The 26,268-nt window shown below is 49.6% G+C and overlaps 1 protein-coding gene across 9 annotated transcripts in view; it reads right to left on the bottom strand.

The window, feature by feature from the left end:
* MBD1 (methyl-CpG binding domain protein 1) overlaps positions 1 to 26,268 on the bottom strand; it is a 105,798-nt gene that overhangs the window by 7,904 nt on the left and 71,626 nt on the right. For 8 of the 9 annotated variants that reach the window (XM_015406236.1, XM_015406238.1, XM_015406240.1 and 5 more), the window contains 3 exons: positions 25,177 to 25,233; positions 17,110 to 17,196; positions 10,935 to 11,099 (listed from right to left, as the gene is read on the bottom strand). In XM_015406236.1, coding sequence (XP_015261722.1) covers positions 10,935 to 11,099; positions 17,110 to 17,196; positions 25,177 to 25,233 — 309 coding nt within the window. The remainder of the gene's footprint in view (positions 1 to 10,934; positions 11,100 to 17,109; positions 17,197 to 25,176; positions 25,234 to 26,268) is intronic. The other variant, XM_015406237.1, reaches the window with a different exon arrangement.

The raw sequence follows: 26,268 nt of genomic DNA, 5'->3' as shown, positions 1-26,268 counted from the left end.
GGACAGAGAGGGATATAACCAAAGCTTCCAGGAAAGGGCGGGGTTTCCTGAGCTATCTGAACTGCCATGGAGAAACAGCAATGTTAACGTGAACCGAAATGGACTTGAGTAAATTGTGCAAATAAAATTAGGGGTTTCCCCCCCTTCCCCCTAGCATAGAATTTGGACCCTTGGTCTGAGCCCAGTAACTTCTCATGGGCTGCATAAAAAAATTAACTAGCAAGACTGCACTGACGTTTTCACGGATGAAGCATACACTGCTCCTATTTCAGAGGAACCTTACTAAAAGTCGTTGCCATAGAAGCTTGAATACAGTGAAGCTCTTCAGTTTCAGTCGAGAAAAAGGAGTGTTTATAGCTTTCCATTTGCAGCCTTGCCCCTAGTCTCTAGACTTTTCCCTGCGCATTTCCTTCCAAGTGTTGCTGCAACCATAAGGACTAGAAACTTGTAATCTGACGGTACAGTTTAAAGACAACCAGGATTCTGAGGGCATCTTAAAGAGTTTTTCTGTAGGTTGCCCAGGGTTAGTACATGCATACACAGGGTTATGGGGTAAGCGAGAGAAGGGGCCCCCTACAGCAATGATTCAATGTATCTGGTTCTCATAAACCACATAGCACTCTTTTTGATTTATAGTCCACCTTTCTCAATTGGACTCAAGGCAGATTATTCATTAATTGTTGGTGCCGGTTCCCAAAGAACCCTACAACAAGCTGAGAGCGCTCGGTGCCTGTCTGACACAGGTAATAATGGCGAAAGCTGTGAGAACGCTGCACTTTTTCTGGGTTCCCATTTCATACAGTTCTGGATGAAGCAATAATCTGGGAACATCAAAATCTCCCAGAAGACATAACCGCCGGGGGGTGGGGGTTGTCCTCATTTCCACTGACCAAACAGCACCAGGGATACGCACCAATTTGCATGTTGTGGGTCCTCTGGTGCATAACCTTGCTTCCCCTTATTGAACACCACCTCACAAGAATCACACGGAGACCATCAACTCACGCTTTACAGAGGGTGCCAATGAACTGGGACAAAATGAGAGGACAGCCTAAGCCAGGTACCAACCTGTGGTGACGGACAAGTGCTACATTTCAAGGCCAACTCTCCATCGATTGGTCAGAACCTGTTACTAGGTGCTCCCAACTGTGTCTATTTGCAGACTCTGGTACCCAACTTTGTGCTTTGTCCGGCTCTAGCAATGTGGTTTGATCTCTCCCACATATCCCCCACCAGTGATTTTAACAGATTAAGTAAGAATTGGTCCTAAGACTAGGGGTGTGCACTCGATATATAATGAGCCGAATAAATACCTGAAAAATACCTTATTGGTATTTTTCAAGTATTTATTCAGCTGAATACAGATTCTTATTCGGCTACCGAAATAGCCGATACTATTCAGCTTTTATTCAGGCATGACTAGAAGGCATTTAAAGAGACACGGTCTCTTTAAATACCTTCTGTGTTCACCCGCTGAGCTGTGCCACTATGATGGCATGACTCAGCGAGTGAACTCAGAAGGCATTTAAAGTTTAGACTTCTGGACTCACCAAGTTATGCCGGCATGGTCCCCATAGCATATAATGCAGCCAAATAAAATTCAGGTTTCCTGAATATTTACCCGAACACCAATACAATACCATATTGCTATTCAGGAATACTAATATTTTTCGGGTCCTTTTTTTTTTTTTTTTGCACACCCCTACCTAAGACAGTTGCGATCCATCCATTACATGTTTAGGTGCACCTCATCACACCTTCTAGCACCCTAAAGGATTCTTAAATTTTCAGGAAGCTGCTCTCTTCTGGGTGCTGCTGAGACAGGAGGCAAGAAGGTTATAAGACAGCAGGGCCTTCTTGGTGGTGGTCCCCTGCTTAGGAATCCCCTGCTTGCTTCAAAAATATGGTTAATACTAGCTTTAAAAAAACAAAACACTACAATTTCATCCTACAATTATGTTCCCTCATCCCTAAGCAGAGCGTGTTTGTTACATATCTTTGGGGCAGACCAGCAGCTGATGATGATATATGTTAAATCTTCAGACTCAACATATGTCTAGCCATTCTAAAACAGTATTCCTCTTAAGACAAATATGGGCAAAAAACATCAGAAACAGCCATGAGCTCCCAACAGCAAGTCATAGGCCTGTGGTCATACAAATGTGGCCGAGACTCACCTGAATAGTGCCAGGTTACACCACAGGCTCAGGAGAGGTTTGGAGGAAGACTCCCCCACCCTTTGACTAATGGGTTGCAAAGGCTACCGCACTGGGCAGCCCCACGTCCTCCAGAAGCTTTGGTGGGCCTTACACAGGGGTAATGTAGAGCCCACCCAGAGCCATTTAAACTACGCAGCCCGGTGGGTTCGGCAACACAGTTTTCTTCAGCTCCCGCTGTTCCTACCTTTCCTTTGCCACAACCAGCCAGCAAAGCACACAGGAGTCCACAGCAGAGACACACAGCAGGGAGGAAGAAGACACTAGTAGACGGAGGCGGTCCTGGACAGGAAGGAGGCGGCTGATTGGGCCAGAAGGAAACGTAAGGAGATTTGAGGAGGAAACCCAGGAGCAAGGGGTGGGATGCGTGCGAAATAACGTAGAAAGTGGTAGATTTCATCTGTGACACCACCCATGACAAAAGGACAGGGCAGATTGAACAAGGAAGGCAAGATGCACCTGCAGTCTGACAACAGTGATGCGCCCCTGACATCCAGGGAGATACATGACACCAGTGGGGCTGGCTAAAAAAACCACCGGATGATGTGGGAGCAGAGCACAGTAGCTGCACCTGGGAATGTGTGGGGAGGGGGGCAGTTACCTCTGGCTGGAAGCTGGCTTTTGCCCGGCGCTTCTGGCCACGCCCCTTGGCTCCCCGCCGCCCCACCTGCTTGATCCTGGCCGGTTTGCGGCTGCGGCCGCCGAAGGCGTTCCTCCTCCTCCTGACCTTCCAGCCCGCCGCCGCCGCCCCCTCCGCCTCTGGGCTGCTCCACTCCTCGGGAAGCAGCCGCTTCTAGGGAAGGGAAGAGAAGAGGGAGATACGAAGAGGAGCCGGCTGTGGAGGAGGCAAGCGGCCGAGCGCAGAGGGAGGTGGTCCCAAGCCCCACCCCAAAGCAAGCAGCATCACAGCTTGGCCCACTCCTTCCTGCAACCATGGCACCCATGCGATCCCCCCACTTCCTGTGCCCCCACAAAAGCTTAGCCCCCTGGCAACTCCCAGCTTCCCAAGCACATCCAAGGCACCCCAGTGCAGCCCAAGGCATGAAGCAGCAGATCCTTCCTTCAGCCTCACATAAGAAGGTGCAAGGTTTTGACACAAGCAGAGAGAAGACCCCCCCCCCCCAAGGAACAGGGCGATTCAGTGGATAGGAATGAGACCGCAGATCGAGACCAAGTCATGAGGACAACTTGAGTAAGCAAGGGAGGTGTGGACATAGGCCTTAAAAAACCTTTAAATAAGCCCTAAGTACAGCACTAGGGATGGGCACCAATCAAGAAAACAGGTCCGTCCTGGTTCGTGGGGTCTCACAAACTTTCACGAACCTTCCCATTTACCAAACCAGTTCATTTTGTGAGGTTCATGATGCAGTAGAGTGGCCCCCTGCTGGCTAGAAATGCCAAACTTGCAGCAAGTCTCCAGTTGACTCTCCTATTCTACCAAAGGGAGATTACCCCCCTTTTCCTTCTGACCCTGTGATTCTGGACTTCCGGGCCTCCTGGGGTCCCCCTTTTTGGCCTGGCCTCATCTGCTGGCCTCCCTCTGGCTGACCCACAGGCCAGTTTCCCAGAACTCCTGCCCCTTCTATCAAAAGAAGATTGCACCCACATTTTTCTTCTGACACTCTGATCCTCGACTTCCAGGCCTCCTGGGGTCCCCCTTTGTGGCCTGACCTCCTCTGCCAGTCTCCTTCAGACTGCCCCACAGGCCAGTTTCCTGAACTTCCCACTGCTTCTGCAAAAAGGAGATTGCCTTCCCCTTTCTCCCCCAAGCCTCGGTTTTCCACCTCCTTTCTCTCCTGTGTCGCCACTGTGCACCCCTCCTCCGCCTCTTCCTCTTCTCCTTCCACCCCCCCCCCCAACCCAGGCTCTTTCGTGCTTTCCTCCATGCCCCCAGGTCCCCCAAAGAGCCACTTTTGTTTGGTGTTTGGAGGGCCACTATTGGTGTTTCCAAAGCCGCAGAAGGGCTGCAGAATCCCTCCCATTGCTTTGATTATTAATTGATCAGCACCAGCATGTCTGCCACACTAACTGCCAACACGAACCACATGCACCTCTGTAAAAACCATGGAGGTTCATGGGAGGTTTGTTGCAGGCGCAACTACACGACCCTCGGTTCATGAAAACGGGCAATTTTCATGATGAATTTAGGTTCGTGCCCATCCCTATACAGCACTCTGACCTAGATGGCCCAGGCCAGCATGATCATGTCAGATCTCAGAAATTACGTGGGCTAGTAATTGGGTGGGAGACCACCAACTAATACAGATTGCTCGGCAGAGGGAGGCAATGCCAAACTACCTGTTTGTCTGTGCCATGACCTAGATGGCTTCAGCCAGCCTAATCTCATCAGATCTCAGAAGCTAAGCAGGAGGTCGGGCAGACAATGGCAAACCATCTCTGAACATCTCTGGCCTTGAAAACCTCACAAGGGGTCGCCATTAAGTTAGCTGCAACTCGGCAACACGTCCCAGCATCAAAGCCTGGAGTCTAAGATCTCTTCCTGCTCACATCGCTCTTTGTGCACTGTGGAGCATGCTCCTCTAGCACCGGGCAAGTTCCGGCTCATTGAAAGACTGGCCGCGTATCAGCAGAAGTGCCCCATGCCGCACAAACCTGCTCCACAGCACAGAACCGCTTCTGCAATGGAGAAGGGCTTTGAGCAACTGGAGAGGCGGGCTGGGAGCCAAGCCAGCAACCTATGCAATGTATAGTTTCTAGCCCTCAGGCTGCAGAAGCGTCAAGAGGTCTTGCTGAAGACTTGAAAAAGACAGACAGTGGCTAGGGTGGAGGGAAAGGGGAAACTAAGTGGTCAGGACTATTCAGAGACTTGAACGCCAACCGTTCAGCACAGCCCCCAACCCACTTTTCCCCTGCTGTCATCATCAGCTCTTCTTCCCTCAGCAATGAAACTGGTTCAGTGATAGAGCATCTGCTTGGAACGCAGAAGGTCCCAGGTTCAATCCCCGGCATCTCCAGTTAAAAGTGATCTGGCAGCAGGGGGTGTATGAGACCTCGGCCTGAGGAGAGCTGCTGCCAGCCTGAGTAGAAAATACGGGCTTTGATAGACCAAGGGTCTGGTTACTATAAGGCCGCTTCATACTTCCCAGCTGTGGAAGTTCCTAAGCCTGAAGTTGCACAAACATGCACATGATGTTAAATGGACATGTACAAATTTTCTGAACTCACATGGATTTACCTCACTGCAAGTTAATGAGGGGGCTTAACATACAGACCTCAGGTTCCCTTGACTATGGATTAAGAGATTACAGAAGTGTCCGGAAGCGGTGCAGGAGGCTGGTTTTTGTTTATAGAAAACGGGTCTTGTGCATTTGAGCACTGCTGCGCTGCTGTAGCTCCGTCCAAAGAAAAGGGTGGCATGTTGTGTCTGAGGGGAACCTCCACCTTCAGAGACACTAATCCTCTGAATCCCAGAGCCAGGAAGCAACATCAGGGGAAGGCCTTGGCCTCTATGCCCTGCTGTTGGCCCTCCAGAGGAACTGGTTGGCCACTGTGTGAGATGAGACACTAGACTAGATGGACCACTGGTCTGATCCAGCAGTGTCTTCTTATGAAGACCTCTATGCCCTGCTGTTGGCCTTCCAGAGGAACTGGTTGGCCACTGTGTGAGATGAGACACTAGACTAGATGGACCACTTGTCTGATCCAGCAGTGTCTTCTTATGAAGACCTCTCTGCGATGCTGTTGGCCCTCCGGAGGAACTGGTTGGCCACTGTGTGAGACGAGACACTAGACTAGATGGACCACTGGTCTGATCCAGCAGTGTCTTCTTATGAAGGCCTCTCTGCCCTGCTGTTGGCCCTCCGGAGGAACTGGTTGGCCACTGTGTGAGACGAGACACTAGACTAGATGGACCACTGGTCTGATCCAGCAGTGTCTTCTTATGAAGGCCTCTATGCCCTGCTGTTGGCCCTCTGTTTGATACGAGACACTAGACTAGATGGACCACTGGTCTGATCCAGCAGTGTCTTCTTATGAAGGCCTCTATGCCCTGCTGTTGGCCCTCCGGAGGAACTGGTTGGCCACTGTGTAAGGCAGGATGCTGGACTAGACGGACCACTGGTCTGATCCAGCAGGGCTCTTCCTTATGTTCGTATGTCTCATATCTTCCCCACCCACTTTGTCACCCATCTTCTATAAGCAGCTTTCCATTATTCTCCTCTTTGGATTTGCTGTGCTCCGGTGCAATTCTCTTGCTTCGATGCTTGGACCGTGTGCACACAAGAGAACAGCACACGAGCAGGGTAGGAAGGGAGAGCGGGCCCAGATTTAAAGAGCAGAGACAGGAAGTACAACACATCAGGTCAAAGACCAAGACCGGGCTGGGAAGAGGAGACAAGTAAGAAATGTAGCTCCTGGCCAAAACACCCAGACGACACATTGAGGCTGAGTCTTACTGGGAAGTATTTGCAGCCTACGTTACCCTTCCTGGACCTGTCAGCCTTCATGCCTGCAGACGAATACACATAGAGCTCTATGCTTAGTTGTGACTCAAAGCATTTTACTGCCTGAAGCGACTGCCTCTGCTCCCCACCGCACTGGCACTGGTCCCCCCCCCAGGTGCCCCCCCAGACTTGCTGCTGCTGCCCCCACCCAAGGAGCCAGAGGAGCAACGGATCCCCCAGCTTCCCTCTGATCCCAGCATGGCTCCTCCCAAATTCTCACGACATTACATGAGACTTCAGGAAGTCCTGCAAGGAACGCACCCCTGACCTGGATGACTCAGGTTAGCCCGCTCTTGTCGGGTCTCAGAAGCTAAGCAGGGTCAGCCCTGGTTAGTATTTGGATGGGAGACCACCAAGGAGGTCCAGGGTCACTACACAGAGGCCGGCAATGGTAAACCGCCTCTGCTCAGCTCTTTTGCCTTGACCTGGATGGCCCGGGCTAGTTCAATCTCATCATAACTCAGAAGCTAGGCAGGGTCAGCCCTGGCCGGTATTCGAATGGGGGGGCTGCAGAGGAAGTCTGGAGCCGCCACGCAGAGGTGGGAAATGGAAAACCACCTCTGAACACCTATTGCCTTCGAAACCGTGCGGGGTCGCCATAAGTGGACTGCAACTCAACGACACTTTTCACAGGGAATTCACCGCTGTGTTGGTTTGAGAGAGGCCTACGGGAGAGGTGAAGAGAAGCGTTAGCCCATCTAGCTCCTGGATGGGTGCAGAGGCAGCGGTGACGTCAGCAGGGAGAGAGGTGGTCAACCCTTCCCCCAAATCCGCCACTTCAGGTGACCGCCTCCCCTATGAATGAGCCGGCCCTGCCTGTGGCGTAATCAGGTTGTGTCTTGCCCACCTACAAAATCCAGTGTTCCCTCTAATTTTTTCCCCCTACTGAGCAGAGCAGTTCACATCCTGAGCAGAACAGAACTGCCATTATCTTAAAATGGGCAATGGGCAGTGCGAAACCCTGTGCGGCTCCAGACTGCTGCTGAGCGGGGCTTCCTGTGTCAATGAGCGGCCGCTCACGTGCACAGCTTAGAGGGAACACTGTGACAAATGTGGCTGTAGCCCAAACTTGCTAGAGGAGACAGTTCCCCACCATCTCCCACAAACACACGGAAAGCACTCTCCTTGTGGAATACCTTCAGGCACAGTTTACAAAGAACAAAATTCTGACTCCTGGAATATTTCGCGCTGATTGGCAGAGTTCTCATTTCAGTCACGAGTCATATAGAAGGTAGTGTATTTCATGATTTTACAGTGGGGGGTGGGGAGAGAGACATGGAATGTGGCATCAGGCACAAAATTCCATTTCCTGAGGATCTCAGCTTTTATTATGAGTGAGTTGTTTGTTTAGCCAGAAGTCTTCGGAGTCTGAACGACTTAAAATATACCTGGAAAAAGCGCAGATAAAGCTTGCAGAAATCTCGGGAGCCAGAGAGGAAACATTTAAGAGTTGGGGGCAGGCTTCCAGTGACCTTACCACTGACAAAGCAAAGATGAGGCAAAAATGGCAAACACCATGCAAGAAAGATACCATGCAGATGGGCTGGGTTAGCATAACTGAGGGCAGAATATGGACTGTCTATGCTCAGAATTCCATCTCCTTTTTTTTTTAGCACGTGAGTGTTCAAAGCCCTGACCACACAACTGCTTTCTTTAAAAAAAAAAAAGTCAAACCTTCTGTTCCCCCCCTTCTTGCAGGTGTCTGAACTGTTCAGAAACAGACGTGTGTACCAACTTTCGGTGGGCACCTTCGTACAAAAGGAAATCACAATGACCATCTTGCAAGTAAGTTCACAAGAATTATGAGCCCACGCGCACACACCAATTGCTAGCCTGTAAGGGGCCACTGGAACACACCAGAATAGTCTAAATTAGCCAGTGCTTTTCCAAAAGCGTCCATGCATGGGAAGAAAGACTGTCACTCACCACAGGAGACCGTGCAAGAGGCTATTTACAAGCCTGAGTTAAGGGGAACAGTCCACGAACGGCAAGCAGATCCCTTGCATCCCTCAACTGATCCACTCTGGATTTGAGATCCTTTTTCATAGACCAAACAGGGCCAGCAAGCACTCAAAGGGCATCCCATCCAACCCACCGCAGGCAGAGAGAGCCCCCAGTGAGCAAGCAGATGAAGGTGTTCTGCACTAAAGGGACTAGAAGAGCAGAATAATTCAGGGGACTTGATCGAGTGAGCAAGGCCGCCCCCGACACAAACAACTCCCGGAATCGCTGGCCAGCTTGAGCTGGGGGAATATTCCTTGCCAAGTTAACAATAGTGATCAGCCAGACTGGCACAATAAGACATATCATCCAACCACATGAAAATGTTAAAGGGGGGGGGGGCTCTTTGCTAAATGCTAACATCACCACCCCTTTTTGTCTCTTTCCTTTGTACAGTTTGCTCAAGAGAGGGCAGAAACTCACTGGCAGTCTAGTCTGAGCAGAAGGCAAATGCGTACCCCTACCTGTGATTCTGCTGCAATGCCTACCTGCTCCTAAACTGACAGCAATTCTGCCCAAAATGAAGGGTGAGGTCTCAGCAAATTCAAACTTTGAACTGATTTCTGCATCGGGGAGAAAGGGCTGCTCAAAACTGACCTTTGGCACACTCGGCCCTTAAAGCTTCTTAATGTAAAACTCCTTTACTGGGTCTATTGAAATATTACATCCGTAGCAGCTGGAAAGCAAGGGAAGAAAAAGGTATTATGATCTTCTGAGGCTCTGATTCCATAGTCTTCCCCTGCCTCCAGAGGCAAGACACAAAGCCACGAAGAACAGGGCCTTATCTGTGGTTGTACCAAGACTTTGGCGTGCCCTCCCTGGCTTCGTGTGCCAGATTCCTAGACGGTAAGCTCCTAACAGTGATCACATCTGCTTTCGGTGATGTTTAATCTGATCGGCCAGCTACCTACTGCTGGTTCTGACTTTATTTGTGCAATTTTATTATTATTATTATTATTTTACTTTATGCAGCCATCGTCTCAGGTACAACGGCAGGATATAAATGTCTGAAATAAAATACCCCGGGTGCTTCAAAACCATATCCCATTCTTCCCATACTAAGAGCCAACAGCATAACAATCACCCTGAATCTAGGACACGGAAAAAGGTAAGGGCAGATATAAGGAGCCTTGGAGTATAAAGGGAGAAGAAGACATGATAAAGATTTAATCGAGTTACAATTTAATCCAAGTTACAAGCAATGCTCCCTCTAAGCTGCGGAGTCTCGTGAGCAAAAATTCCACTTTGTGAGCTACTGGCATTCAAGTCGTGAGCGAGCGATTCGGCTGCTGCGTAAATTAGTTTGCTCTGGAGCCGTCCCTCCTGAGCGAAGGCAAAAAGGTGTGAGCTGGAAGCTAAAAAACTGTGAGCTGGCTCACACTCACTCAGCTTAGAGGGAACACTGGTTGCAAGACACGTGGAGAGAAAGAACAAGTTACCACTCTCTCCGTGCCAGGAACTGAAGTCACCCAATAAAACTGGAGCCCCCTGACCTGGATAGCCCAGGATAGCCCAATCTCATCACATCTCCAGAAGCCCTGGCTAGTATTTGGATGGGAGGCCTCCAAGGATCACCAGGGTCATGACGTGGAGGTAGGCTATGGCAAACTACCTCTGACCCTATGGGGTCACCGTTAAGTCAGCTGTGCCTTGATGCTGAAATAAATAAATAAATAAAGCTGGCCAACCAAAGGTTTAGGAAACACAGGGGGGGGAAAGCTCTTCACTAAAGCGTATCCAGCTTACAACACCGTAAGATACTGCCTGTCGTGGACCAGACCTGTGACGAGACCTATCACAATTCCCGGGAACTTACACGTACAGAGGCAGCCTGCTTCCAGATTTCCGAGAACAAACTGGGGGAATTTGCATATCCAGCTTGGGCTTCTGGACTAAATGGATCTTGATCTGAACCAGCAAAGCATTCTATTACACGGCCGGATTAGATGCGAGGTGACACAACATGCAGAAGAGAAGACAAGACAACGGGAGAGAGGGAGCACACCGTCCAAGTGGGCCAACCACACCGGCACATGCTGGGGTGAGATCTGAGAATGCGCAGGGTTCTCGGGACTGACTGGAAAACTAGTCTAGCTCCTAATATCTATTGGCTAATGTCGGGGGGTTGTAAGCGTGGTTTACTGCACTTCAGATGCAAAGCAAGCCATCTTGCATTTAAGCAGGGAAAGGGAGAGAAGGCGGGTCAAGGAGATGAGAGAGCGCCAAGGGGGGGTGAACGAGGAGAGGGACCAACCATCGCAAAATGGAGGCACTGTCTCCAGCGGCACTTCTGGCGCTTCAGGTTCCCCCCGCCGAACTTGGGCTTGTCCCGGCAGAAGTCGCAGCGGCCGCAGTCAGTTTTCAGCTGGCAGGCTTCGCACTCACCGCACTTCCGGTTCCGCCGGCTTTTTGAGGTACGCTGCGTGGGTGGGGGGAAAGCAGTCAAAACCAGAGGAGCTGTGAAGAGCCTACGGTTAACGCTCAGGAGCACAAACACTGGAGCTCATTTGGAGACGGAAACAACGTGGCAGGAGCCTTTGCCGAATTAAGGGCTGGTGGTGGTGGTGAATGCATGGGGAGAAAGGCGGGGTATAGATGGATTAAATAAATAAATAAATTGCCCATACACATGGCCTCCTCTGTTGTGGCTTCCACCTTACAGAATGGCCTGTCAGATGAAGTCAGGAACCTGATAGGAAGGTTCCCATTCTCCTGATATTCTGCACGCTACATAATATTCAGGAGGGCAGTTTTACACATGTATTAAAAGGTAAAGGTTCCCTTGCTCGAAAGCCAGTCGAGTCAGACTCTAGGGTTGCGGTGCTCATCTCCGTTTCAAAGCCGAAGAGCCAGCGCTGTCCGAAGACGTTTCCGTGGTCATGTGGCCGGCACCAAGGCGCACGGAACGCTGTTACCTTCCCACCGAAGTGGTACCTATTTATCTACTTGCAATTTCTTGCTTTCGAACTGCTAGGTTGGCATGTATTAGGGCTATATTATAATGGGATGGTTCAGACGCAGGCTTTAATGAAGGGGAAGGGACTGCAGACTATACTACTGCATATAAAAGAGGGTTGCACTTACCTGTAAATGTTGTTCATCGAGTTATCGTCAGTGCAGGCGCGCACGGGGACCGCATATGAGCAGGCCTGCTATCAGGTAGGTTCTACAGCTAAGAGCTTCCAGGAAGCACTGTGTGCCAGAGCCAGAAACCTGTTCCCTGCTGGGGCGCCACTTTACACCCTTCCTTAGTCTTCTCCTGAGGTTTTTCGCTTGGAGGTTCAGACGAGGCACGATGGGCGTGAGCGTGACCGGCTGAGATACCGAAGACGCGGCTTTCGGCACTTTGCTTCAGCCTGTTTTGTCGAAGGCTCGGGGGCTTTGAGGGCCTTTCCCCGCGGGCCTGCCTTCAGTTTCGAAGCCCTGCCCCCCCCCCAGGCTTTTGGGGTGAAATGCTGGCAGGCCTGACAAGTGACCACAGGATGCCCCTCACCCAGACAGAACAGACAAAGGTCGTGTTCATGGGTCCGGGTCGTTTTCACTCCGGCAGCGGGAGCACTTCTTAAAAAGGGCTTTCTGAGCCATGTCGATGATTCAGGAGCCTCGGAATTAGGCAAAATCATGGCAACGGTAGGGAGATTCAAATGCATGACCTCTGGCAGCAAAAGAGGAACCGAGGGTAGTGGACAATGTTCCCTCTGAGCTGTGGAATCTTGTGAGCAAAACTTCTACTTTGTGAGCAACTGGCATTAAAGCTGTGAACCAGCGATTTGGCTACTGCATAAATTAGTTTGCTCTGGAGCCGTCCTTCCTGAGCTAAGACAAAAATCTGTGAGCAGGAGGCTAAAAAACTGTGAGGTAGCTCACACTAACTCAGCTTAGAGGGAACACTGGTAGTGGAGGGCGCTGCTGCGCAGGAGTTCATGGTCCCTGGGCGGGAAAAAGTTTCTGGCTTCGGCACATGGTGCCCCCGGAGGCTCTTAGCTGTAAAACCTCTCTGATAGCAAGCCTGCTCATGCACAGTCCCCATGCGGGGCTGCACAGAAGATCAATGGTGAACATGTGCTATCTGTAGTTATATGTATTTTCTGCTATATAATTTCTCCATCGTTTAACATGTCATGTTAATACGCCTTGTTGCAGCTTTGTTTCAGATTTCTGCTTGGTTTCAGATTGTCTATAATCCCAATTCTTTTATGTTGCTCACTGGATGTCCCACCCTGTCGACTGTAACTATAAACTCATGCTGTGTAATCTTCCTTGACTCTCAGTAAGAAAGACAGACAATAAATTGGATGGATGGATGGATGGATGGATGGATGGGAAGGAAGGAAGGAAGGAAGGAAGGAAGGAAGGAAGGAAGGAAGGAAGGAAGGAAGGAAGGAAGGAAGGAGAGAGTCCTAATCCTTTAACACTGCTTATTGGATTTCCCATCCCGTTGATTGTATTGATTTACGGTGTGTAATCTGCCTCGACCTTCAGTGAGAAGGGTGGACTATAAATCAGACAGCGAGAATCCTAATCCTTTTACATGGTTTATCGGATGCCCCATGCTGTTGCCTGTATTGACTCATGCTGTGTAATCCGCCCTGAGTCTCAGTGAGAAATGTGGACTACAACTTAGAGAATGTTGCCAAAACAAACACATAGCGGCTGTTATCTGGGACCCGTAGCAGGTGGGCCTCCCGAGGAAGTTGCTAGAGACAGCACAAAGCTGTTCCCGGAATGTCAGTCAGCCCCAGGGGGTTTTGTGTGTGGTGTGCTGAACATCTAGGGCAGGGGGATTCACTCAAAATCCTCATTCTGAACACTGCGAAGTGGGCAGCTGCATTTTCTCACTCAATGCTATGTCATCTGGTTACAGCAAGGGATGGATGGGTGCAGACAGGGTTCCTCCAGCATCTCCCAGATGTTCTAAATCTGTGCAGGCTTCATGCGCACACTGAATTTCACCCGCTCAGTAAGGCCTCACAAAATGCTGCTGGCAGCTATGCTTTGAGATAAAGACCAACAAGGTATAGCTAGGAGCTCTAGGTCTGGGGCAAGTGATGCTCTGCATTCTTGGTGCTTGGAGGGGGGGGGGACAGTGGGAGGCCTTCTGGTGTCCTGGCCCCACTGCTGGACCTCCTGATGGCACCTGGTATTTTTGGCCACTGTGTGACACAGAGTGTTGGACTGGATGGGCCATTGGCCTGATCCAACATTGGCTTCTCTTATGTTCTAACCTCCAAAAGGATTTCAGTAGCCAGCTTTGTATCTGTTCTCAGGGCCAGGCTATTCATTGTAGAGAAGAGATTTGTTCCCACAACTGCCCAGCACATTGCCCGGCCCCCCATGTGGCTTCCAAGTTTCTAAGCCTACGTATGGCCATGAACCACAAGTCAAGAGATTTATTCTTCTACTTCCAACATAACCCCGAACAAGATCTTATGCATCCATTGCCTAAGCCAGTGGCACCTTCCTTCCCTTCCTACCACCGGCACTGCTACAGCTCACTCAAGCATCAGGTTTTCCTTCACCTTGCTTGGGACATTGTCCCTAAAGTCACATTGGACTGGATTGCGTGGGGTGAGCAGTGTACGTGAACCACAAAGATTCCGTGGCAGCTTACAAGAGGAGGAGAGAGAAGAGCTACTTGGAAAAGGAGAGGGAGGAGACAGACAAGACATTTGGATGAACTGTGGAGGGACACCCAGCAGGGGACAGAGATATGGAAGACTTAAGGTGCTAGAAAGACTTCAGGAAGAGCTTTGACCTGACCTGATCAGTGGGAGGAGAAAGCGAGATGATAAAGTCTTGGGCATGAGAAGGAGGGTCTCTTTTGGGCTGATTCCATTGAGGCAGGCCGTGCTTTCAGCCGGGGTCTGCTGGAGGCGGCCATTGCCTTATGCAGGACTGCAAGCCTGAGCAGGGGCTCCAAAAGAATAGGAACTAGGGATGGGCACGAACCAGGAAAATTGTGGTTCGTTGGGGTTCATGGTTCGTTTTTATAGACCTTATGTCCCCTTATATGGGCAGGCCCCAAGTGGGCACATAAGGCCTATTAAAAAAAAAAAAAAAAGCCCAAACTGGGAGCTTGATTGAGTCGGGCCTCCCAGCTTGACTGAGCTCCCAGAGTGAGCTCCAAGGGCCTATAAAGGCCTTTGAAGCTCACCGAGGCTGGCCGGACCCAGAGGTGGACTCCTAAGGCATTTAAATGCCTTCAGAGCTCACTTGGGTGGGGCTGTGGGCCGGTGGTGGGCTCCAATGGCATTTAAATGCCTTCAGGGATCACTTCCAGGTGGCCGCCAGACCCGGAAGTAAGATCTGAAGGCATTTAAATGCCTTTGGAGCCCAAGAACGTGTCTCCCATGAACCTCCATGAAAAACATGGGCGGATCATGAGAGACACATTGTCCTGAACCAATTTCGCGAACCATGAACCGGCCTGGTTTGTGCTCACACCGGGGTTCGTTTGGGAGTTCATGCCCATCCCTAATAGGAACCCTTTAGAATCACGGTTAACTTTTAAAGCTAAAGTGGCTGCCTCAGGTTAACATCCTCTAGGGCATGTACAGAGAGGGGGACAGAGAAACTGTGTTTTACACTTTTCTTTTGGATCCCTTGCTCAATCTGTTGCTGTGCTGAACGTATATGTAAGGACATTTTCTTTTTAATGAACGCTTTACAAAGTTTAATGCTGGTAGCAGTTGCCTGTATCACACAGATCATCATTGTTGCGGGAACACTGATGCATCAGGAAAAAGAAGAAGAGTTGGAGTCTCAGAGCGGCTTACAATCTCCTTTCCCTTCCTCTCCCCACAACAGACGCCCTGTGAGGTGGGTGGGGCTGAGAGAGCTCTGAGAGAACTACTTTTGAGAGAACGGCTCTGAGAGAACTGTGACTGACCCAAGGCCACCCAGCTGGCTGCATGTGCAGGAGAGGGGAATCAAACCCAGTTCTCCAGATTAGAGTCCACCACTCTCAATCACTACACCAAACTGGACCTCAGAAGGGGGGGAGGGGCAGTTAGCTGGCAAGTGGCGCACAAGGCAGTAAGCTGTCCCCATGGTAACCAGATGCTGGGTAGCAGGAGACGCAGGCACAAGGGCAGGGCCTTAGAACAGCAACATAGTGAAGGTATGTTGGGAACACTGGTCCTCCCATTGGGCAATTCCTACAAAGGCCAAGTGGTTGCAGTGGTTGAACTGGGAGAGGGAGAGAAAAGCCCTTCTATGTGCTGGGAAAGTCAGGTGGGTCCAATGTTCCCTCTAAGGTGTGGAGTCTTGTGAGCAAAAATTCTACTTTGTGAGCTACTGGCATTAAAGTTGTGAGCAAGCGATTGGGCTACATCATTAGTTTGTTCTGGAACCATCCTCCCTGAGCGAAGACAAAAATGTGTGAGCTGGAGGCTAAAAAAGTGTGAGCTAGCTCACACTAACTCAGCTTAGAGGGAACACTGGTGGAGACCTTGGACGACCACTGGTGCCGATACCTTGGAAGTCTGGATAGACCGAGGTCTGCAGGTCAAGAGTGGGGCTTGTTCTGCCACACACGCATTTCAAGAATTCCTATATTATAATCTGATCTCAGGGGAAAGAGGCAGAAAGAATTCACTTCCACAGTAGTATGGACGGCTTCAAGAGGGAATTGGATAAACATATAGAGCAGAGGTCCATCAGTGGCTAATAGCCACAAGGTATAGATAGGAACTCTCAGGCTGGGGCAAGTGATGCTCCGTATTCTTGGTGCTGGGGGGGGCAACAATGGGAGGGCTTGTCCTGATGGCACCTTGTGTTTTTGGCCACTGTGTGACAGAGTGTTGGACTGGATGGGCCATTGGTCTGATCCAACATTGGCTTCTCTTATGTTCTCATGTTCTTAACCTAGACGGCTTCAAGAGGGAGTTAGATAAACATATGGAGCAGAGGTCCATCAGGGGCTGTTAGCCACGAGATATAGATAGGGACTCTGGGGCAAGGGATGCTCTGTATTCTTGGTGCTTGGGGGTGGGGGGCAACAGTGGGAGGGCTTCTAGTGTCCTGGCCCCACTGCTGGACCTCCTGAGGGCACCTGGTATTTTTGGCCACTGTGTGACAAGAGTGTTGGACTGGGCCATTGGCCTGATCCAACACTGGCTTCTCTTATGTACTTATGTAAAGATAGCAGTGAAGAACTGAGGTCCATATCAGAGCCTGGGGCCAAAGCCCCTACCCTTCCTCTCCCATCCACTCCCAACATGGATGACCCCTCTTGCCTCACTCTGAGAGCAGCCTTCTTGGCGGACCCAACTGGCTCCCGCAACGTGGCTGACGGAGGGAGAAAGAGGTGCCTTGATCCGTGACCCTCGTGCACACAGGTATTAAAGGCTTTCCAAGTCACTTCTTCAGGGGTCACAGTTCAGCCCTTCCAGAAACAAGCCCCATGAGAAAGTGGAGGAAGTATTTACCACGCTGTTCTTGAGCATGGCTGTGGGATGCTTGGGTGGGCGGCCAGCCTTCTTCCGCTCTTTCACTGTGCCCAACTGCTTCTTCTGCTGGAAGGAAGAAGAGATGAGTTAGGGACAATCCAGGAAGCACTTGCAACAGTCTCAACTTTATTCATTTATGAAATTGGATTTGCTGGGCCGCCCTTCCCTGCAAGCAGGGTTCAGGGCGGCTTACGACAGAGGAGAACACAATAAGTAAGTTAATTTAAAACCAATGTTAAAATTCATAGAATCACAGAGTTGGAAAGGGCCACACAGACCATCTAGTCCAACCCCCTGCCCATTGCAGGACCACCCTAAAGAAGAAGAAGAAGAGATTGGATTGATACCCCGCCCTTCACTACCCAAAGGAGTCTCAGAGCGTCTTACAAACTCCTTTCCCTTCCCCTCCCCACAACAGACACCCTGTGAGGTGGGTGGGGCTGAGAGAGCTCTGACAGAAACTGCTCTTTTTTCAAGGACAGCTGTGCCAGAGCTTGTGACTGACCCAAGGTCACATCAGCAGGTGCAAGTGGAGGAGTGGGGCAACAAACCCGGTTCTCCCAGATTAGAGTCCGCGCACTTAACCACTACACCAAACTGGCTCTCTGGCCTAAAGCATCTCTGACAAATATTCGCCCAGCCTCTTCTTGAAAGCTGTCAGGGAAGGGGAGCTCACCACCTCTCTAGGCAGCTGATCCCACCTTCTGAACCACTCTGACCGTGAAAATGTTTTCCCTAATATCCAGCCGATACCTTTCTGCATGTAATTTAAACCCGTTCCTTCGGGTCCTATCCTCTGCTTAAAAACACGGCAGTAAATAAACAACATACATTCCAAGATGGTGGGGGAAAAAGAAATTCCGCTCCCCAGACTCCTAGGGGGAGGGGTTACAAAGGATGGGGGGGAGCATGTGAGAGTGGCAGGTGTCATACTGCCCTCACTGTCCTCAACTGAATGCCTGGCGGAACATCTCTGCCTGGCATGCCCTGCGGAAAGGTAATAACCAATGTTCCCTCTAAGCTGTGGAGTCTTGTGAGCAAAAATTCTACTTTGTGAGCTCCTGGTATTAAAGTTGTGAGCAAGTGATTTGGCTACTGCATAAATTAATTTGCTCTGGAGCCCTCCTTCCTGAGCTAAGACAAAAATGTGTGAGCCAGAGGCTAAAAAACTGTGAGCTAGCTCACACTAACTCAGCTTAGAGGGAACGCTGGTAATAACTCCCGCAGGGCACGGACGTTTTCCAACAGGGAGTTCCAACAGGCGAGGGCCAGGGCCAAAAAAGTCCTGGCCAGTGCTCCCTCTAAGCTGAGTTAGTGTGAGCTAGCTCACAGCTTTTTAGCCTCCGGCTCACACATCCTGGTCTTCGCTCAGGAAGGAGGGCTCCAGAGCACACTAATTTATGCAGTAGCCAAATCGCTCACTCACAACTTTAATGCCAGCAGCTCACAAAGTAGAATTTTTGCTCACAAGACTCCACAGGGGTTGGAACACTTTCCCTATGAGGAAAGGTTAAGGCGCTTAGGGCTCTTTAGCTTGGAGAAACGACGACTGAGGGGTGACATGATTGAGGTTTATAAGATTATGCATGGGAAAGAGCAGGTAGAGAAAGAGGTACTTTTCTCCCTTTCTCACAATACAAGAACCCGTGGGCACTCCATGAAATTGCTGAGCGGTCGGGTTAGAACAGATAAAAGGAAGTACTTCTTCACCCAAAGAGGGATTAACACTTGGAATTCACTGCCACAGGAAGTGGTGGCGGCTACAAGCATGGACGGCTTCAAAAGGGAATTAGATAAGCATATGGAGCAGACTTTGGGTGAAGAAGTACTTCCTTTTATCCGTTCTAACCCGACCGCTCAGCAATTTCATGGAGTGCCCACGAGTTCTTGTATTGTGAGAAAGGGAGAAAAGTACCTCTTTCTCTACCTGCTCTTTCCCATGCATAATCTTATAAACCTCAATCATGTCACCCCTCAGCCGTCGTTTCTCCAAGCTAAAGAACCCCAAGCGCTCTAACCTTTCCTCATAGGGAAAGTGCTCCAACCCTTTTATCATTCGAGTTGCCCTTTCCTGCACTTTCCCCAATGTTAAAATATCCTTTTTGAGGTGTGGTGACCAGAACATTTACTTATAACTACATAAAAAGTCTTCAGTCTTTGTTTGATAGCATACATGAACACACATGGAGCTGCCTTACACTCACAGAATCACAGAGCTGGAAGGGGCCGCAGAGGCCAACCAATCCCCTGCTCAATGCAGGATCAGCCTAGAGCAGTGATGGGGAACCTTTTAGAGACCGCGTGCCCAAACTGCAACCCAAAACCCACTTATTTATCGCAAAGTGCCAACACGGCAATTTAACCTGAATACTGAGGTTTTACTTTAGAAAAAACAACTCATACATTAACTTAAGACGACCCAAACACAGTAAGGAAAGCAATCCCAAATGCAGACGTTGCCCGACTGTGCTGTGAAATACTGCTCCTGGCGCTCTCGCTGTTAAGAATTCTATCGGTAAATGTGGGTTGCTGTGTTTCGTGTAATTCTATGTAGGCTTTTGCAGCACCAGATTTTATTATACGTGTAACAGTGTTTTATTGTATTCAATTTTTAAACTTGTCGTTAGCCGCCCTGAGCCATTGGGTAGGGCGGCATAGAAATCTCAAAAATAAATAAATAAATATTATTTGGGAGAGAATTCCACACTTTATTGACGGTCTGGGCCTGGCTGGGGCGATGGCACGCGTGCCCACTGAGAGGGCTCTGAGTGCCGCCTCTGGCACCCGTGCCATAGGTTCGCCACCACTGGCCTAGAGCCTCCCTGACGAGTGTTTGATATTACTGAATCAGACCGGCGGTCCCTCAAGTGCAGCACTGTCTACTCAGACTGGCGCCAGCAGCTCTCCAGTGTCCCCTACAGAGATCTTTCTTCTAACCTGCTGCCTGGTCCTTTCAACTGGAGATGCTGGGCGATTAACGGGAGACTGAACCTGGGTGGAACCAAGTGAGCTCGGAGAGGAAGCTCGGACAGGACTGAAGGCAAGTTTGGGTTTGCCTGTGAATTAGACATGAAGCTGCTGTCTACTGATTCAGACCCTTGGTCCATCAAGGTCTGTCTTGTCTAGTCTGACCAGCAGCAGGTCTCCAGGGTCTCGGGCAGAGGTCTTTCCCATCACAAGTGACTAGAGATGTAAAATTTCCGGAAATTTTGAAGCTCGGATAAAACCCTGGGTTTTTTCCAGTTTTTTTTGGGGAGAAACGGAAATTTTCGGAAAAATTGGGGGGGAAATGCTACATTAGCATTTCTTTTGTCTTTTCCAGATTGAAAGTCATTCTGTTACTTTAGGAACATAAAATATGACTATGGACATTTTTACTTGGCATGAAATTATCACAACTAGCATATTAAAGATATAGCATACCCAAACAATAATTACAAACAGAATACCCACCCACATGCAAAAACAAAACTGAAACCTTTTTATTTTCTTCTGACAGTAGCACCTCCTAAAGGAAGAAATGCATCTTGTTCTTGCATTGGAGAGTTCAGTTTGTAACCTAGGACTTGCTTGTCCTCAGTGCACAGAAATTAGATCAATCTGATACCATATATGTATATTTTTAGAAATGATTTGGAAAATATTTGAACACCTTATCTTAAAATATTTTATTCATCGTTAAAATAAAACGTTCCATAATCAATTTTTTTTCGTTTCTTTTCTTTTTCCAATTTTTCAAAAAAAAACAAAAAAGGCTTCAGGAAAAAAACTGGGTTTTTTTCAAATTTTTCCAGTTTTTTCCCAGGCCTTCACATCTCTACGAGTGACTGGTCCTTTAAGTGGAGATGCTAGAGATTGAACCTGGGACCTTCTGCATGCCAAGCAGAGGCTCTGCCACTGAGCCAAATGACGATGGAAGGTTGAGAATGTATTTTGCCAGCTGAATGAAATCTGAGCCGGGCTTCTGTTCCTTCTGGGCTGGTAAATCATGGGAACAGCCTTGGGTGCGGAAGCGTCGCTTTGTGTGTGTTTAAATCTTATTCTCGTATTTATTTTTGGAGGAGAAAAGTAAAGTGGAAAGTTTAATTTTTTAAAAAACCAGAGCAATCTGAGAAGACTTTGCAGCTTGAGGAGGGAGGGATGAGCACGCTCAGGGAGGGGCCTGAGCTCCGCGAATCCAGAGGATCTTGACTGTCTCCTCTCATGCCAGGTCATGCTCAGAGCAGATGGTGATTCTGAGCAACCGAAATCAAACCGGGCAGGCGAGTTGACAGATCCAGCCTTTAGGTGCCAGCTGCATAGGCCCTCCAAGAGGAAGCCAGGGGCTCAAAAAGGAATGCAAACTCTCTCGGCCAATCAGGCTACGAGGGCTCAGGCTCCCCTGTGCAGTCCTGTTACCTGTCCCTCGCTCCGCCCAGAAAAGCTCCCCCCGCTCGCGACGACTCATTCAGTTGCGATGCCGGGAACGTCGGATGCCTCACCTGCGCTGGAACTTCTTTTCATGAACTCTAATCTCCCAAAATCTATTCTAGTCTAAAACAAGAAAGGCTTCCTAACAGAAAAATCAAACCAATGTCACAGTACGTGGGAGGGGGGTTATGGTAGTTTACACCATTACTGACCAGTACAGGATAGACTACCACCTATGCCCAGCACTGGCTTATCCCACCTGCATTCGAGACCATATGCACTTCTTCGAGGCATTTAAGAACACAAGAAGAACCCTGCTGGATCAGGCCAGTGGTCCTGCACTGGGCAGGGGGTTGGACTAGATGGCCTGTATGGCCTCTTCCAGCTCTGTGATTCTATGACTCGTCTAGTCCAGCATCCTGTCTCACACAGCGGCCAACCAGTTCCTCTGGACGGCCAACAACGAGGCAGAGAGGACAAGCCCTTCCTCTGAAGTTGCCTCCTGGCTCAGGGATTCAGAGGATTCAGTGCCTCGGAAGGTGGAGCTTCCCCTCAGCCACCATGGCTTGTAGCCACTGACAGACTTATCCTTCATGAATCTGTCTAATCCCCTTTTAAAGCAGTTTACTGTGGCTATCACCACATCCTCTGGCAGCAAATTCCACATTTTAAGCTCTCTCTGTGAAAAGAAGGGCTCGTCTTTCCTTTTGTCCCTCCTGAATTTTCCTTGTCCAAGAGAGGAGGGAGAGAAAAAGTCGCCTTAGTATTTCACCAATGATAAGAGTGCTCCAGAATTCTGCATTTATAAGTAGTATTGTTTTTAAAGGAGAAATTTGCCATTCATGGCCCAACTCCATTCTTCAGCCTATTTAGACAGGCTGACAAATGGATCTCTACTTATAACCCACTTCTTGTCAAAGGCTTTACGGTATCGCCAGACTTCACCCTTTTTTTTTACAAACTGCCCTACCCTCCCGACACATTTATCAAAACCTGGATGTGCCTTTTATCTTTGGCCCATCTACCTCCCACGGCACTGTAAGCCTCCTCAACAAGGAAAGCTTTATTTCTGTTCTTGCTCTGTCCCCTACTGGTGATTATTGGGGCTAAGGTATTACAGGCAGAGCTCAGAAGTCCATGAATGTGGATGGATGCAGACCTTGTATATATAAACACACAGTGTATTCTCACCAAGAGAAACAAGAGATGGGATAGCTCGGGGTGGCCAAACTGTGGCTCGGGAGCTGCATGCGGCTCTTTCACACATATTGTGCGGCTCCCAGCAGGGCGGCTGGGGAAGCTAAATATTAGCAAACAAATATCACTGGACAAATAAACATTCATTATCAATATCTGCTTTTACCGCTTTTGTTATTATTTTTGGCAGTCTCGTTCAGGGGTCGTTTCGTAGAAAAAGAGCTAGGGGAACTCATTAGCATAACTCATTAGCATATGCCACACCCCCTGACATCAGGGGCCCGGCGGTGGACCTGCAAGGCCGGCAGGAGTGCGAGGAAGCCCCGCCAAGGCCCTCCCTGGCCCCAGGCAGGCAGGGGTGGGGAGAGGCGGGGGGGAAGCAACTTACCCTCCCTCTTCTCCTGCCTTTTCCTGGCTGAATGAGGGCCGGAAGCGGGGCAGTCGGAAGCAGGGGGCGGGGCTTCGTCATGTGCCCCGCCCCCCACACCTCACCCAGGGGAACTGCGATCCCCGCGATCCCCCCCGAATCGACCTCTGTTCTCGTTTAATGTTAATAAAAAGCAAATCTGCATATTTCCCAGTAAAGGCATGTAATATTTCCCATGTCTTGTGGCTCTCAAACATTTGACGTTTATTCTATGGGGCTCTTACGTTAAGCAAGTTTGGCAGTGTCCAGACCGCATGCCTCTTTCACTCCGTTTGATCTCTCCGTTTTATGGTAACTTGTCTGCATAGATTTATGGCCATTTTATGGCCATTCAGGGGTGACTCTGCAGTCAGTATGGTGTTGGCCCGGTTGTGAGCCCCATCTTCTTCTGTTCCAGTGTGGGTTTGGGAGCTCAGCGGGAGCAAATGCTAGAGGCAGAATGGGCCACGGAAGAAGTGAGCAGTGACTCATGAAAGCTCCTCCCCTGCCACAAATTTTGTTAGCCTTTAAGGTGGGACTGAGCTCTTGCTCTTTTCTACTGCAAGAGACGGGGCGATACACGTGAAATCAAGAGGCAGGAATTCAAAGCTGTTCTTTTTTTCCCCTGCTGTTTTTGAAATAAATAAACTAATAGAAACCGAACAATAAAGCGGTTGGGTGGGCTGAGTTCTCCAGGCCTGAACCCATCCTTTGCCTGCCTGGTGGTGGCACTCTGCATAAAAGACTTGGGGGGTACAGAAGTGCTTGCCCCACTGCCTGTCAACCAGGTTGGCAGTGCCATGGGATGAACAAGAGAAGAAGAGAAGAGAAGAAGTGATTGGATTTATAGCCCGCCCTTCACTCGGAGTTTCAGAGCGGCCTACAAACGCCTTTCCGTTCCCCACCCCACAACAGACACCCTGGGAGGTGGGTGGGGCTGAGAGAGCTCTGACAGAAACTGTTCTTTTTCAAGGACAGCTCTGACAGAACTATGGCTTGCCCAAGTTCATCCAGCAGCTGCAAGTGGAGGAGTGGGGAATCAAACCCGGTTCTCCCAGATTAGAGTCCGCACACTTAACCACGACACCAAACTGGCTCTAGGCCCAGCACTGTTCCTCTGATCCTGCGCTGTCTTGGATGGTAGAAGGGCATTTCCCACCCAAGTCAAGCACCTTGACAGGCCTCTTGTTAAATTGGGAAACAAAATATATAATGCAACAAAATCCTGACAATATGAGTGGAGAGAGAGATAATGTACGGCTCTCGGCTTCAGGGAGGAACCCGAGGAGGTCAGCTGAATGGTAACCCAGAGGCATACCAAGCAGAATTTCCAGCGGGCAGAAAGTTAGCATTTGGTGCAGTTCAATCCCTACCCCACCATCTGCGCATCTAGCAGAACCTCTTATCCCCACACGGCCCTCAGTTCTCCTTCCAAATTCTCTAAACATGCATTCTTCCAAGCGGGTCTGGTACTTTAGGTCAGGGGTGTCGAACTCATTTGTTATGGAGGGCCGGATTTGACATAAATTGGACCTTGTTGGGCTGGGCCATGTGTGTCATAAAATGTAATGCCAGGCAGCGGAGATATAAACTTCATAAAGGACGCAGACACAAAGATTTTTTTTTTACTTAAAATAAAAACATGCTCAAAACATTAGCATGCTTGCAATATTTTGTTTATTTAACAGTCTCTGATAACTGACACCTCTTGCTCTGAATTACTGCATCAAAATGTCTGTGCTGTTGCAATCTGGGGGGAGCCTCAGCCCAGTGCAGGGAGCAGAAGCTTGCCTATCTATCTCTCCTGAGCGATTGAGTGAGTCTAGGAAAGCAAGCTATGACACAACGGCAGCAGCAGAACGGGAGGAAGAAGCAGGAGACAGCCAGTCCCTTGCGGGCCTGATAGAAGCCCTCTGGGGGCCTGATCCGGCCCCCATGCTGCATGTCTGACACCCCTGCTTTAGGTCATTGTTAAAAAAACCCAAGGCAGGCCTCTGTACTGCAGATGACGTCTCCCTCTACTGTGTACTCACCCTATGCCGTACTGTGGGGACACCTCCGGGATCCCGTTCCATGGAAGGCTTCCATTTCTAGAGTCGAGAGAGAGAGACAAGGGATCGTGTAAGTCAGCAAACAGAAATCAAAGCATCTGGGTCTAGACGCATAAAGAAGCCCCATTGCAATTAGCAACAGCGGGGTGGGTCGGAAGAAAGATGGGACTGAAACGCAGTTGCGCTTGCTCCTCTGCCCCAGTTCCTATATAACTAACCGGAGAAGCCAAGCGTAATCTTTTCCAAGGAGCTCCTACTTTGAGAACTCTCTTCTGCGCTGCCAAATGAGAAGGCAGTAAGTGACACGCGCCTTCCAAAACCAAGCACCCCACAGAATAAGCCCTCGCACATTGATGAGGACGTGGAATTAATTGCGCACTCAAAGCCTGCTTCTCGGAATTTGTTCCACCTGCAAATTTAGAGGGTGTTGGAAAATGTCTGTCTCCACTTTTTGGTCTTATTGGGAGGAAGGTAAGGTTTTTTGTGCCCATTTATAGCAGGGCAGATGTTAGTAGTGGGAATCGTCACGGAAACAGCGAGCATCTTCGCATAAAACCAATTCAACTGGCAACAAGTACATCTGAAAAGTCAACAAGCTAATGAATACCCAGGCTCCCAAATCAGAAGGAGAAGGAGAAGGAGAAGAAGAGGTTGCATTTATACCCCGCCCTTCACTCCCCGAAGGAGTCTCGGAGCAGCTTATAATCTCCTTTCCTTTCCCTTCCCCACCCCACAACAGACACCCTGTGAAGTAGGTGGGGCTGAGAGAGTTCTTTCGAGGACTGCTCTTGAGAAAACAGCTCTGAGACAACTTGTGACTGGCCCAAGGTCACACCAGCAGCTGCATGTGGAGGAGTGAGGAATCAAACCTGGTTCTCCCAGATTCGAGTCCTCGCTCCTAACCACTACACCAAACTGGCTCTAAGTTGCATTAGCAGAGAATGGGGAGGAATCGGCACAGGCAGTTAACTTTCTTACCAAATGGGGTACCAAGATACCTATCCTTTACCTCAGCAGAGATGGAACCAAGGAAGAGACTGTACAGGCACATCTGAAATACACCTGAGCACAAGC

The sequence above is a fragment of the Gekko japonicus genome, unplaced genomic scaffold (assembly GCF_001447785.1).
Source record: "Gekko japonicus isolate JY-2015 unplaced genomic scaffold, Gekko_japonicus_V1.1 scaffold1346, whole genome shotgun sequence".
NCBI classification, from domain to species: Eukaryota; Metazoa; Chordata; class Lepidosauria; order Squamata; family Gekkonidae; genus Gekko; species Gekko japonicus.
Note: the sequence above shows the minus strand (reverse complement) of the source record. Positions and strands in the feature narration are given on the sequence as shown.